This window comes from Hypanus sabinus, chromosome 1 (genome assembly GCF_030144855.1).
Source record: "Hypanus sabinus isolate sHypSab1 chromosome 1, sHypSab1.hap1, whole genome shotgun sequence".
NCBI lineage: Eukaryota > Metazoa > Chordata > Chondrichthyes > Myliobatiformes > Dasyatidae > Hypanus > Hypanus sabinus.
The window spans coordinates 7,577,733-7,591,145 of NC_082706.1; the positions used below are offsets into that span (position 1 = coordinate 7,577,733).

Consider the following 13,413-nt stretch of genomic DNA (forward strand, 5'->3'; position numbering starts at 1 on the left):
GTTCAGGGACAGTTACTACCCCTCAACCATCAGGTCCCACACCACCAGGTTCAGGGACAGTTATTACCCCTCAACCATCAGGTCCCACACCACCAGGTTCAGGGACAGCTATTACCCCTCAACCATCAGGTCCCACACCACCAGGTTCAGGAACAGTTATTACCCCTCAACCATCAGGTCCCACACCACCAGGTTCAGGGACAGTTATTACCCCTCAACCATCAGGTCCCACACCACCAGGTTCAGGGACAGTTATAACCCCTCAACCATCAGGTCCCACACCACCAGGTTCAGGAACAGTTATTACCCCTCAACCATCAGGTCTCACACCACCAGATTCAGGAACAGTTATTACCCCTCAACCATCATGTCCCACACCACCAGGTTCAGGAACAGTTATTACCCCTCAACCATCAGGTCCCACACCACCAGGTTCAGGAACAGTTATTACCCCTCAACCCTCAGGTTCCTGAACCGGCGTGGATAAATTCTCTCACCTCAATAATGAACTGTTTCAATAACCTATGGACTCACTTCCAAGGACCGTAAGATTATTCCTTTCCTTTACAATTATTCTAATTTGCATTGTTTACCTTCTTTTGTCAGTCTTCATGTATAGTTTTTCATTGATTCTATTTCTCTGTTCTTCTGGGAATGCCTGCAAGAAAATGTATCCCTGCTGCCATATACATACTTTGATAGTAAGTTTACTTTGAACTTTATTCACCTTAATTCTTGCCACAACTTCCACACTTCCTTTTTGATAACCACTTTGCCCTGCATCCAGCCCCTTGTTTCTTGGAGTGTTGCCGTTGGACTGGCCGCAGCTGTGCAGAATTTGCATAATTTATGTGGGGTCCATGATAAATTTGCATTTCATTCAAATTATTAGAATTTACAAATGCTGGAGGTGGAAGAAATTTCTGCTTCAGAGCAGTATTGGTAATGGCTGGGCTCACCCGTCTTGTAAAGACACTGCCCAGAAGAAAGCAATGGCAAATCACTTCTGTAGAAACCTTTGCCAAAAGCCATCATGGACGTGGAAAGACCTTGATCACACACGTCATAGGAGACGACACATAATGATGATGGTAATTCATTCAGTGTGTGCAGGAGAAACTCAAAGCTCTCCTCCAATTGGATTGCTGATTTGTTGGGTGACAGACTGACGGTGTGCAGTGATGTGTCAGCCTCTCTCATTGGTTCATTGGTCTTCATCTGTAGCCTATCCAGCATTACGATGCACTGGGGTCATTGCTGGCGCCCACAGACAATCCGCTGGTGGCTTGGATGCACGCGAAAGGAATTTGTATCCCTTTGAGGTTTTCTACGCCGATGGATATCTGAAAAAAAAGTGAGAGTTCTAGAACAGATGAATATAGAAACATGCAGTGAAATGCATTGTTTGCGTTAACAACCAACACAACCTAGGGATGTGCTTGTGGGGGGGGGGGTGCCTGCAAGTGTCAATATACAGTCACTCAGTGGTCCCATTTCATATTGGAGAATGTATACAGTATACAACCTGAAATTCTTACTTTTCACAGACAATCCCGAAACAGAGAAAAAACAAAGAATGAATGACAGAAAAATGTTAGACCCCCCCAAATCCTTCCCACACACAAGCAGCAGCAAAGCATCAGCCTTCCTCCCCCCAACCCCACTTCCCCCTCTTGTTCCAGCAGTGACACCCCCCCCACCCGCCCACCAAGCAAGCAAACAGCAAACCCCACCTCCCCCCAAACAGGGACCATGACATAGAACATAGAATAGTACAGCACAGTACAGGCCCTTCAGCCCACAATGTTGTGCCGACCCTCAAACCCTGCCTCCCATATAACCCCCACCTTAAATTCCTCCATATACCTGTCTAGTAGTCTCTTAAATTTCACTAGTGTATCTGCCTCCACCACTGACTCAGGCAGTGCATTCCACGCATCAACCACTCTCTGAGTAAAACACCTTCCTCTAATATCCCCCTTGAACTTTCCACCACTTACCTTAATGCCTCTTACCTCTTGTATTGAGCAGTGGTGCCCTGGGGAAGAGGTGCTGGCTGTCCACTCTATCTATTCTTCTTAACATCTTGTATACCTCTATCATGTCTCCTCTCATCCTCCTTCTCTCCAGAGAGTAAAGCCCTAGCTCCCTTAATCTCTGATCATAATGCATACTCTCTAAACCAGGCAGCATCCTGGTAAGTCTCCTCTGTACCCTTTCCAATGCTTCCACATCCTTCCTATAGTGAGGCGACCAGAACTGGACACAGTACTCCCAAGTGTGGCCTAACCAGAGTTTTATAGAGCTGCATCATTACCTCGCGACTCTTAAACTCTATCCCTCGACTTATGAAAGCTAACACTCCATAAGCTTTCTTAACTACCCTATCTACCTATGAGGCAACTTTCAGGGATCTGTGGACATGTACCCCCAGATCCCTCTGCTCCTCCTATACATTACCAAGTATCCTGCCATTTACTTTGTACTCTGCCTTGGAGTTTGTCCTTCCAAAGTGTACCACCTCACACTTCTCTGGGTTGAACTCCATCTGCCACTTCTCAGCCCACTTCTGCATCCTATCAATGTCTCTCTGCAATCTTCGACAATCCTCTACACTATCTACAACACCACCAACCTTTGTGTCTTCTGCAAACTTGCCAACCCACCCTTCTACCCCCTCATTCAGGTTGTTAATAAAAATCACAAAAAGTGGAGGTCCCAGAACAGATCCTTGTGGGACACCACTAGTCACAACCCTCCAATCTGAATGTACTCCCTCCACCACGACCCTCTGCTTTCGGCAGGCAAGCCAATTCTGAATCCACATGGACAAACATCCCTGGATCCCATGCCTTCTGACTTTCTGAATAAGCCTACCGTGTGGAACCTTGTCAAATGCCTTACTAAAATCCATGTAGGTCACATCCATTACACTACCCTCATCTATATGCCTGGCCACCTCCTCAAAGAACTCTATCAGGCTTGTTAGGCATGATCTGCCCTTCACAAAGCCATGCTGACTGTCCGTGATCAGACCATGATTCTCTAAATGCCCATAGATCCTATCTCTAATAATCTTTTCCAACAGCTTTCCCACCACAGACGTGAGGCTCAGTGGTCTATAATTACCTGGACTATCCCTACTACCTTGTTCGAACAAGAAGACAACATTCGCCTCCCTCCAATCCTCCGTACCATTCCCGTGGACAATGAGGACATGAAGATCCTAGCCAGAGGCTCAGCAATCTCTTCCCTTGCCTCATGGAGCAGCCTGAGGAATATTCCGTCAGGCCCCGGAGACTTATCCGTCCTAATGTATTTTAACAACTCCAACACCTCCTCTCCCTTAATATCAACATGCTCCAGAACATCAACCTCACTCATATTGTCCTCACCGTCATCAAGTTCCCTCTCAGTGGTGAATACCGAAGAGAAGTATTCATTGAGGACCTCGCTCACTTCCACAGCCTCCAGGCACATCTTCCCACCGTCACTCCTGTCAACCTTTTGTTCTTCACATAATTGAAGAATGCCTTGGGGTTTTCCTTTACCCTACTCACCAAGGCCTTCTCATGCCCCCTTCTTGCTCTGCTCAGCCCCTTGCAGTCCAACAAAAACCAGTTCCCCTAACAGCTCGATATGCCACGGGCTCTCCCAGAGGTGTCACCCCTTCCCCAGCGAGAGGGGAGACGAACAGATCACTGTCCACCTGACAGAGTTAATCTTTTGAAAACCTTTAACTTTATTCTGCATAGTGTTACTGTTTTATTGTACCTCAATGATCTGAACTGTAGGAATAGGTTTCTCACTGTAACTTGGTACATAGGGTCATAGAAAAGGTCAGTGCACAAACAGGCCCTTCGGCCCTTCCAGTCTGTGCCAACCATTTCAAATGTGTGGACCCAGGTGCCACATCTCAGAGGAGAAATGCTGACCGCAAAGTATTGATTAAATCACGAAGAAGCCACACCAGCGACTGTACTTTGTTATGATTTGGTATGTCACCCTGGGACTTTATAGTAAAGTGATTTTGATAACAATTCTCCTGATTCCAGTTGTTGTTGTTGTTGTGGTGAAAGTGTGATTTTCATACTCCCACTCCTTCAGCTTGTTTGTACTGCACCTTTCTCTCCGTATGTCACCTTAAAGGGCACAATTTGCATTGTGTGTAACAACCTTGACAGAGGCGCCACGGGTCGGTGTGGGTCATAAAGAAAGCTTTTGGCACACTGGCCTTCATAGATCGTTGTATCGAGGACAGGAGGTGGGCTGTTACGTTGATGCACTGGGGAGGCCTCATTTGGAGTACTGTGTGTAGGTTTGGTCACGTACACACAGGAAAGATGTCAATAATATTGGTGAGTGTGGAGAAAGTTTACAAGGATGTTGCCCAGACTTGAGGTCCTGGGTTATAGGGAATGATTGAATAGGTTAGGACTTTATTCTTTGGAGTGTAGGAGAATGAGGGGATGGAGGTACTCAGAATTATGAGGGGCATAGGTAGGGTAAATGCAAGCAGGATTTTCCACTGAGATTGTGTGAGACTAGAACTGGAGGTTAAAGGTGAAAGGTGGAATGTTTAAGGGGGTGATGGGGGGAGAGCTGTTTCACTCGGAGGAACGAGCTGGCAGTGGAAACGATGGGTGCAGGTTTGATTTCAGTATTTAAGAGAAGTTTTGATGGGAGGGGTACATTACAGGTCGACAGGACGAGGTGGACTATTTCTGCATGGACTAGATGGGCTGAATGGCCTGTTTCTGTGGTGCTCTGTAGCTCTGTAATAACTGTTTTCTCAGCCATAAGCCAACATATGGGACACTGAGTTATTGAGGGATCTGACTTGCCTTCCGTAGTTGCCAGCCTCGCACCCAGACCGCGATCTGGGTGGCTGATTGAGCCACCTTGTATGTCCAGGTATCAGCTGGGTGAAAGCATCGGGACCGTCGTTCAAGAGTGGTGGGTTGTTTTAGGTGTTAGCTTGCCGATGTTTCAGCACCAGTCGAGGTCAACTGAAGGGGTAGCCAATCAGGACAGAGGCGAGCAAGTGGGGGGCCCGATTTAAGCACGAGCTCTCCCAGAGAGAAACACCAGCAACCGCACTCTGAGGACCTCACCTCGACTGGCGAGGAAACATCTGCCAGCTGATTGCCAAGCTCAGCGAACACCGCAGTGTATGTGATAGGGGACAGGTGGCTGGGCCACGGAGAAATGGGGAGATTTCCAGTCAACTCCTCCATAGGTGCAGCCTGACCTGCTGAGCTCTGCCAGTATCTTGTGTGTGTGTGTAGGTCTGATAACGCTGAATCTATAGGCTACACGTGTAAAGAACTGTGTTCTGTATTTTAGTACTAATAAATACAGAATAGTTTATTTTGAAAGCAAAAAGATTAAAATTCTCACGCGAAAGATGAGTGGAGAGTGGTAGCAAGCGAGAGCTCCGTCTTTAGGGCTGGGACGGCTAAAGGGGGGGCCAGGGAAATGGGGTGGGGGGGGACAGAGGTACTGTAATTTGGGTGAGTTTGAGACTCGGAGTTTAGGCCTGGGGGCTGATGACAGACAGAAGGGAATAGTAAATTAATGCATTGTGTCTCTCTCTCTTTTGTCACAGCTGGAAGGGTTGCAATCGATCTGGTTACAGGAGTTTTATCAGGTGAGTACCCCCAGGTGAACTTCTGGCAACTTTGTGATACGGGTTTCCCCCGCTATCCGAAGGCAGAGCGTTCCTATGAAACCATTTGTAAGGTGAAATGTCGTAAAGTGAAGAAGCAATCACCATTAATTTACAAACGTATATGGAAAAAATTTTTGAGCATTCCCAGACCCAAAAAATAACCTACCAAATCATACCAAATAGCACATAAAACCTAAAATAGCACTAACATATAGTAAAAGCAGGAATGATCTGATAAATAAGCAGCCTATATAAAGTAGAAATAATGTACGTACAGTGTAGTTTCACTTACCAGAATCAGGAAGATTCTGTCCCATTGGTCACTCTTGGCCAACACGTTACCTGGGCTCCCATTGGTAACTCTCAGACCCTGTGTTACAGGTGCTCCCATTGGTCACTCTTGATCAACTTGTTACCTGTGTTCCCATTGGTAACTCTCAGACCCTGTGTTACGGGTGCTCCCATTGGTCACTCTTGGCCAACATGTTACCTGAGGAAGGGTTGTGGAGAGGTGACGGTATCTGGTGGTGAAGTTATAATTCTGGCTGAGGTTGAGCCTCTAGTCCCTGCTCAGAGGATGAAGATGTCTGCCCTTTGCTGCCCAGTTAGCAAACACCTCTTCTCCCCACTGAATTCCAACCCTTTTCGAGGATGAAAGAAAAATGGATGGCAGTGTAGGAGGGAAAGGTTAGATGATCTTGGACGAGGTTAAAGGGCCAGCAGAACATCGTGGGCCGAAAGGCCTGTATTGCGCTGTACTGTTCTAGGTTCTCCAAGACTGACGTCAGCCTGGAAGGAAGAGACAGTGTCATTTCTTCCAGCTTCACACTTGTGGCCATCGGGGTAGATCAGCACCGGCCTTCCCTGGGAGCAGGGACAATGGTTACACTGACAAATGTCGTGTTCTCTTCCCTCTGCACAGACTGTGGCCAAGTACAGGCCTCGCTTCATCGCCATCCACCTTCAGGAGATTGGAGGGAAGGACTATGAAACTGGCATGGTGCACGTGGATGCGTTTGTGCAGTGAGTGGAGCTCGCGTGACCGCTGTTTGTGGCGGCTGCATTTATCGTTAAGTGTAGAGCCTTAAATTGTGAACGATCGCACAGACTGCAGAGTAAGGCCTGTGGCTGTGGGATAAACTCCCAAACAATGTGGTAGAGCTGGGACCATTCACTCCTCGCTTCACTCCCCTCCGTGTGTGTGTGTGTGTAAGCACATCGACACAAAGCACGGAGACTGTCATGCTGACAACCTCGCGGTCACCCCTATACCCCTGCTGTCACCCCGAGTTACCCCACAACCATCCTGTGGCCCCCCACAGTTACCCCGGAGACACCTGAAGTCACCCCGAGAGCCTCTCCTATACCACCACTCTGCCAGCTCGTTCCATGCTCCTGCCACCTTCTGCATTCAAATAATCCTACCTCTGACACCAACCCTCCCCCCCCCATGTTATTACTGTGAAACACCCCGCCAGGGCTGGCTGCAAGACAACAGACACATTAGGAACATTAAAGAAACTCTTAGGTCGGCACACAGGTGATAGAAAATTGGAGGACTCTGTAGGAGGGAAGGGTTAAATTGATCTTCAAGTAGGGTAAAAGGTCAGCACAACATCGTGGGCCGAAGGGCCTGTACTGTGCAGTGGTGTTCAATGTTCTATACAACCTGCCGATTGTTGAAAGACCCTGGAGGGGACATGGAGAGGGTGTTTCCCAGAGTGAGGGAGTCTAGGACCAGAGGACACAGCCTCAGAATAGAAGGTTGTCCCTTTAGAACAGAGATGAGGAGAAATTTCTTTAGCTGGAAGCTGGTTGATCTGGATTTCATTGCCACAGTCAGCTGCGGAGGGCAACTCATTGGGTATATTTAAAGAAGAGGTTGATAGGTCCTTAATTAGTCAGGATGTTAAAGGTTACAAGGAGAAGGCAGGAGAATGGGATTGGGAGGGAAAATAAATCAGCCACGATGGAACGATGGAGCAGACTCGAAGGAATGAATGGCCTCATTCTGCTCCTATCTCTTATGGTCTTATACTTTGGTTAAAAGCAAGGATAAATAAATCGGTTTTGAGCTGGTGTTTAGAAGTGTAAGCTGAGCGGCATCCTGACAGGTAGATTTGGGCACTGAAGTCCACGGTTTAGCAGAGTCGTTCCAAAACGCTGATCCACCAATTACCTTTTCAGGGAGGTAGTTTAAATTTAGGAGGTCTCTGCAGGCTCCTGTACCCCCTCCCTAAAGGAGAACAGTGAGAACAAGGCATGTCCTGGGTGCTGGGGAGAGGGGGGGGTGTCCTCAATGATGGCTGCCGCCTTTCTGAGGGATCGCCCCCGAACACTGCGGAGGTTGGTGCCCATGATGGAGCTCGACTGAGTTCACAACTCTCTGCAGTTTATTTCGATCCTGAGCAGTGACTCCCCACCCCCGCACCAGGATTATAAAATAACACTTGTGTGATGTATTTTGGTCCCAGACTGTTCAGAGCTTTACAAACTGTACAGAACTTTAAAGTCAATTCCAAAAGATACAGGAAGCCAGGGCTGAGCTGAGCTGCTGGGAAGGACGTGTCACGTTCCCTCATCCTGGTTTTGGTTAAAAGTCTAGCAGTGGCATTCTGAATGAGGTGAAGTTTGTCAATAGATTGTCTGTAAGGCCAGTAAAAAGTGCATTGCACCAATCGAGTCTATTCATAAGAAAGGCGTGAATCAGCTTTTCAGCATCATTATGTGACAGAAATAAACGTACCTTTGCAATATTTCTTCAGTGTAGGAGAGTTGCTCTGATCCCTTTAAAAGTTCAAAGTAAATTCATTATCAAATACATTGATGTCACCGGATACAACCCTGAGATTCATTTTCCTGTGGGCATTCTCAGTAAGTTTACAGATTAGTAGACATAACAGAATAATTGGATGTCCTCACCAACAGGGTGGACAACCAGTATGCTAAAGGAAACAAACTGCAAGGACAAAGAGAAAAAAATAATGATATATAAACAAGCAATAAATATCGAGAACGTGAAATGAAGAGTCCTTGAAAGTGAGTCCATAGCTTGTAGGAACAGTTCAGCGATGGAGTAAGTGAATTTGAATGAAGTTACCCCTTTCATTCAAGAGCCTGATGGATGAGGGGTAATAACTGTTCCTGAACCTGGTGGTGTGGGACCTGATGGTTGAGGGGTAATAACTGTTCCTGAACCTGGTGGTGTGAGTCCTGTGGCTCCTGTACCTTCATCCTGATGGCAACAGTGAAAAGAGAGCATGACCTGGGTGTTGGGGGTCCCTAATAATGGATGCTGCTTTCCTACAACAGCAGTTCATATAGGTATGCTCAGTGGTGGGGAGGGCTTAACCTGTGATGGTCTGGGCCATATCCACTTGGGATCAACCAAAAGTATTTCAGTTTTATCTTCAATTAGTTTTAGGAAATTTTTATTTGTTGCAGCCATACCCGAAGTCAGAGAAGATAGGGTGTTATCACAAGACCGTAAGATATTGGAGCAGAATTAGGCCATTTGGCCCATCAAGTCTGCTCCACCATTTCATCATGCTGATCTATTTTCCCTCTCAGCCCCAATCTCCTGCCTTCACCCTGTATCCATTCACACCCTGACCAATTATGAAACTATCAACCTCTGCCTTAAATATACATAAAGACTTGGCCTCCACAGCTGCCTGTGGCAATGAATTCCACAGATTCACCGCTCTCTGGCTAAAGAAATTCCTCCTCATCTCTGTTCTAAAAGGAAGCCTCTCTATTCTGAGGTTGTGTCCTCTGGTCTTAGACTCCTCCACCATAGGAAACATCCTCTCCACATCCACTCTATCGAGGCCTTTCACCATTCCACAGGTTTCAATGAGGTCACCCCTAAAATAGGTCCAGACTCTTCATACGACAAGCCATTCAATCCTGGAATCATTTTCGTGAACCTCCTTTGAACCCTCTCCAGTTTCAGCACATCCTTTCTAAGATAAGGGACCCGAAACTGCTCACAATACTCCAAGAGAGACCTCTCCAGTGTTTTATAAAGTCACAACATCCTTGCTTTTATATTCTAGCCTTCTTGAAATGAATGCTAACATTGCATTTGCCTTCCTCACCACCGACTCATCCTACAAATTAACCTTTCGGGAATCCTGTACAAGGACTCCCAAGTCCCTTTGCGCCTCAGATTTTTGTATTTTCTCCCCACTTTGAAAATAGTCGACCCTCTCGTTTCTTCTATCGAAGTGCATGGTCATGCACTTGCCAACACTGTATTCTATCTGCCGTTTCTTTGCCCATTCTCTGAATCTGTTCAAGTCCTTCTGCAGCCTCTCCAGCACCTCAACAACAAGCTGCCCCTCCACCTATCTTCATATCGCCTGCAAACTTTGCAACAAAGCCATCAATTCCATCATCCAAATCATTGCCATATAACGTAAAAAATTCAGTCCCAGCACAGACCCCTGTGGAGCAGCACTGGTCAATGCCGGGCAGTCAGAAAACCACCTTTTATCTCCACCCTTTGCCTCCTGCCAATCAGCCACTGCTCTATCCATGCTAGCACCTTGTAGCTTGTTAAACAGCCTTATGACACCTTGTCAAAGACCTTCTGAAAATCCAAGGACACAAGATCCACTGATTCTCCTTTGTCTATCCTGCTTATTATTTCTTCAAAGAATTCCAACAGATTTTCCCTTGAGGAAACCATGCTTACTCTGGCCTATTTTATCAAGTGCCTTCAAATACCCTGAGACCTCACCCTTAATAATCGACTCCAACATCTTCCTAACCACTGAGATCAGACTCACTGGCCTAAAACTTGCAATTTTCCAGTCTTCCAGAACCATTCCAGAACCTAGTGATTCTTGAAAGATTATTACTAATGATCTCTTCAGCCACCTCTTTCAGAACCCTGGGGTGTACACCATCCGGCCCAGGTGACTTATCTACCTTCAGACCTTTCAGTTTCCTAAGAACCTACTCTTTAGTAATGATATCTTCACACACTTCACGACCCCTGATCCCTGGAACTTCCACCATGCTGTTAGTGTCTTCCACAGTGAAGACTGATGCAAAATACATATTCAGCTTGTCCGCCATTTCCTTGTCACCCCTCGTTTTCCAGCAATCTGAAATCCACACCCGCCTCTCATGCACTCTTTACGTATCTGAAGAAACATTTGCTATCCTCTTTAATATTATTGGCTAGCTTACTTTCATATTCCATCTTTACCTTTTTAATGATTTTTTTAGTTGCCTTCTGTTTTTTTAAAAGCTTCCCCCATCCCCCAAGTTCCCACTAATTTTTGTTCTATTTTATGCCCTCACTTTGGCTTTTATGTTGGCTTTGACTTCTCTTCATAGCTACAGTTATGTCATCTTGCCTTTAGAATACTTCTTGGACTTTGGGATGTATATATCCTGTGCCTTCCAAATTGCTTCCAGAAATTCCAGCCATTGCTGCTCTGCCGTCATCCCTGCCAGTGTCCTTTTCCAGTAAATTCTGGTCAATTCTCCTCTCATGCCTCTATAATTCCGTTTACTCCACAGTACTACTGATACCTATAAAAAGTATTCAACCTCTTGGAAATTTCATGTTTTATTGTTTTACAACATTGAATCACAGGGGATTTAATTTGGCTTTTTAACACTGATCAACAGAAAAAGACCCTTTCGTGTCAAAGTGAAAACAGATCTCTACAAAGTGATCTAAATTAATTACAAATATAAAACACAAAGTAATTGATTGCATAAGTATTCACCCCCTTTAATATGACACGCCAAATCATCACTGGTGCAGCCAATTGGTTTTAGAAGTCACATAATTAGTTAAATAGTTAAATGGAGATCACCTGTATGCAGTCAAGGTGTTTCAATTGATTGTAGTAAAAATACACCTGTATCTGGAAGGTCCAACTGCTGGTGAGTCAGTATCTGGGCGAAAACTACACCATGAAGACAAAAGAACACTCCAAGCAACTCTGCAAAAAGGTTGTTGTAAAGCACAAGTCAGGAGATGGATACAAGAACATTTCCATGTCACTGACTATCCCTTGGAGTACAGTTAAGTCAATCATCAAGAAATGGAAAGAATATGGCACAGCTGTAAATCTGCCTGGAGCCGGACGTCCTCAAAAACTGAGTGACCGTGCAAGAAGGGGACGAGTGAGGGAGGCCACCAAGAGACCCATGACAACTCTGGAGGAGTTACAAGCTTCAGTGGCTGAGATGGGAGAGACTACACAAACAACAACTGTTGCCCGGGTGCTTCACCAGTCACAGCTTCATGGGAAAGTGGCAAAGAGAAAACCACTGTTGAAAAAACTCACATGAAATCTTGGCTAGAGTTTGCCAGAAGGCATGTGGGAGACTCTGAAGTCAGCTGGAAGAATGCAGCAAATACAGGGAAATCCTGGAGGAAAACCTGATGCCGTCTGCAAGAGAACTGTGACTTGGGAGATTTGTTTTCCAGCAAGACAATGAGCCAAAGCTACACAGGAACTAACAAAGTTATGGTCCTGGAGCGGTCAAATCAGTGTCCAGACCTCAAATCAATCGAAAATTGGTGGCTGGACTTGAAAAGGGCTGTTCACTCACGATCCTCATGCAATCTGACAGAGCTTGAGCAGTTTTGTAAAGAAGAATGGGGAAAATTGCAGTTTCCAGATGTGCAAAGCTGATAGAGACCTATCCAGGCAGACTCAAGGCTGTATTGGCTGCCAAATGTGCATCTACTAAATACTGACTTGAAGGGGGTGAATAATTATGCAATCAATTATTTAGTGTTTAATAATTGTAATACAGGCAGTCCCAGGGTTATGAACGAATTTTGTTCGTAAGTCTGTCTTTAAGTCGGATTTGTACATAAATCGGAACAGGTACATCACAACATAGTGCATGTTTGTTATTATGAACAATTGTATTTAACTTGAATTTTCAGTATAATAGGCTTTATGGAAGGCCGTTCGTAAGTACGAGTTATTCGTAAGTTGGACGTTTGTAACTCAGGGACCACCTGTACATTTAGACCACTTTGTAGAAATTTGGTTTCACTTTGACACTAAAGAGTGTTCTCTGTCGATCAGTGTCAAGAAAGCCAAATTAAATCCTCTGTGATTCAAAGTTGTAAAACAATGAAACATGAAAACTTCCAAGGGAGGGGTGAGGGCGAATACTTTTTATGGGCACTGTACAATTGTGTGCAGTCAGCACTGTCTTCCTATTACTGTTGACTCAGCAGCACCCCCATCAGTCACTGCTGGGTACTGCAGTCAAAGAATCATGGAAAAGGCCTTTCCTCCTAACCTGCCTGTGATGGTGGAGAGGAACAAATCGTTGTGTGAGTTCACAGTAGTAATGGGGAGAGGACATGTCCCAGATGGTGAAGGCCCTTGGCGATGGAGCACCAACTCCCAAAGATGTGTTTGGTGGTGGGGAACGAAGACTAAAAGACGTGTTGGCCTTGGAGGAGGTTTGTGAATAACTCTGGGAATGAAAGGGTTAATGCTTGAAGAGCAATTGATGGTTCTGGCTCTGTGCTCCCTGGAGATTAGAAGAATGAGTCTCTTTGAATCCTGTTGAATATTAAAAGACCCAGACAGAGTGGAATTGGAGTCTGGGATAAGAGGGCTCAGCTTCAGAATAGAGGGGTGTCCCTATAGGACAGAGATCAGAAGGGATTTCTCTAGCCAGAGGGTGGTGAATCTGTGGAATTCATTGCTACAGGCAACTGTGGAGGCCAAGTCGTTGTATATTTA

General features: G+C 45.8%; 1 protein-coding gene across 2 annotated transcripts in view; it reads left to right on the top strand.

Annotated features, from left to right (window-relative positions):
* The window catches only part of LOC132390969 (inositol polyphosphate-5-phosphatase A-like), a 74,846-nt gene that overhangs the window by 20,457 nt on the left and 40,976 nt on the right, over nucleotides 1-13,413 (top strand). For both annotated transcript variants that reach the window (XM_059963529.1, XM_059963520.1), the window contains exons 2-3: nucleotides 5,609-5,650; nucleotides 6,594-6,694. In XM_059963529.1, coding sequence (XP_059819512.1) covers nucleotides 5,609-5,650; nucleotides 6,594-6,694 — 143 coding nt within the window. The remainder of the gene's footprint in view (nucleotides 1-5,608; nucleotides 5,651-6,593; nucleotides 6,695-13,413) is intronic.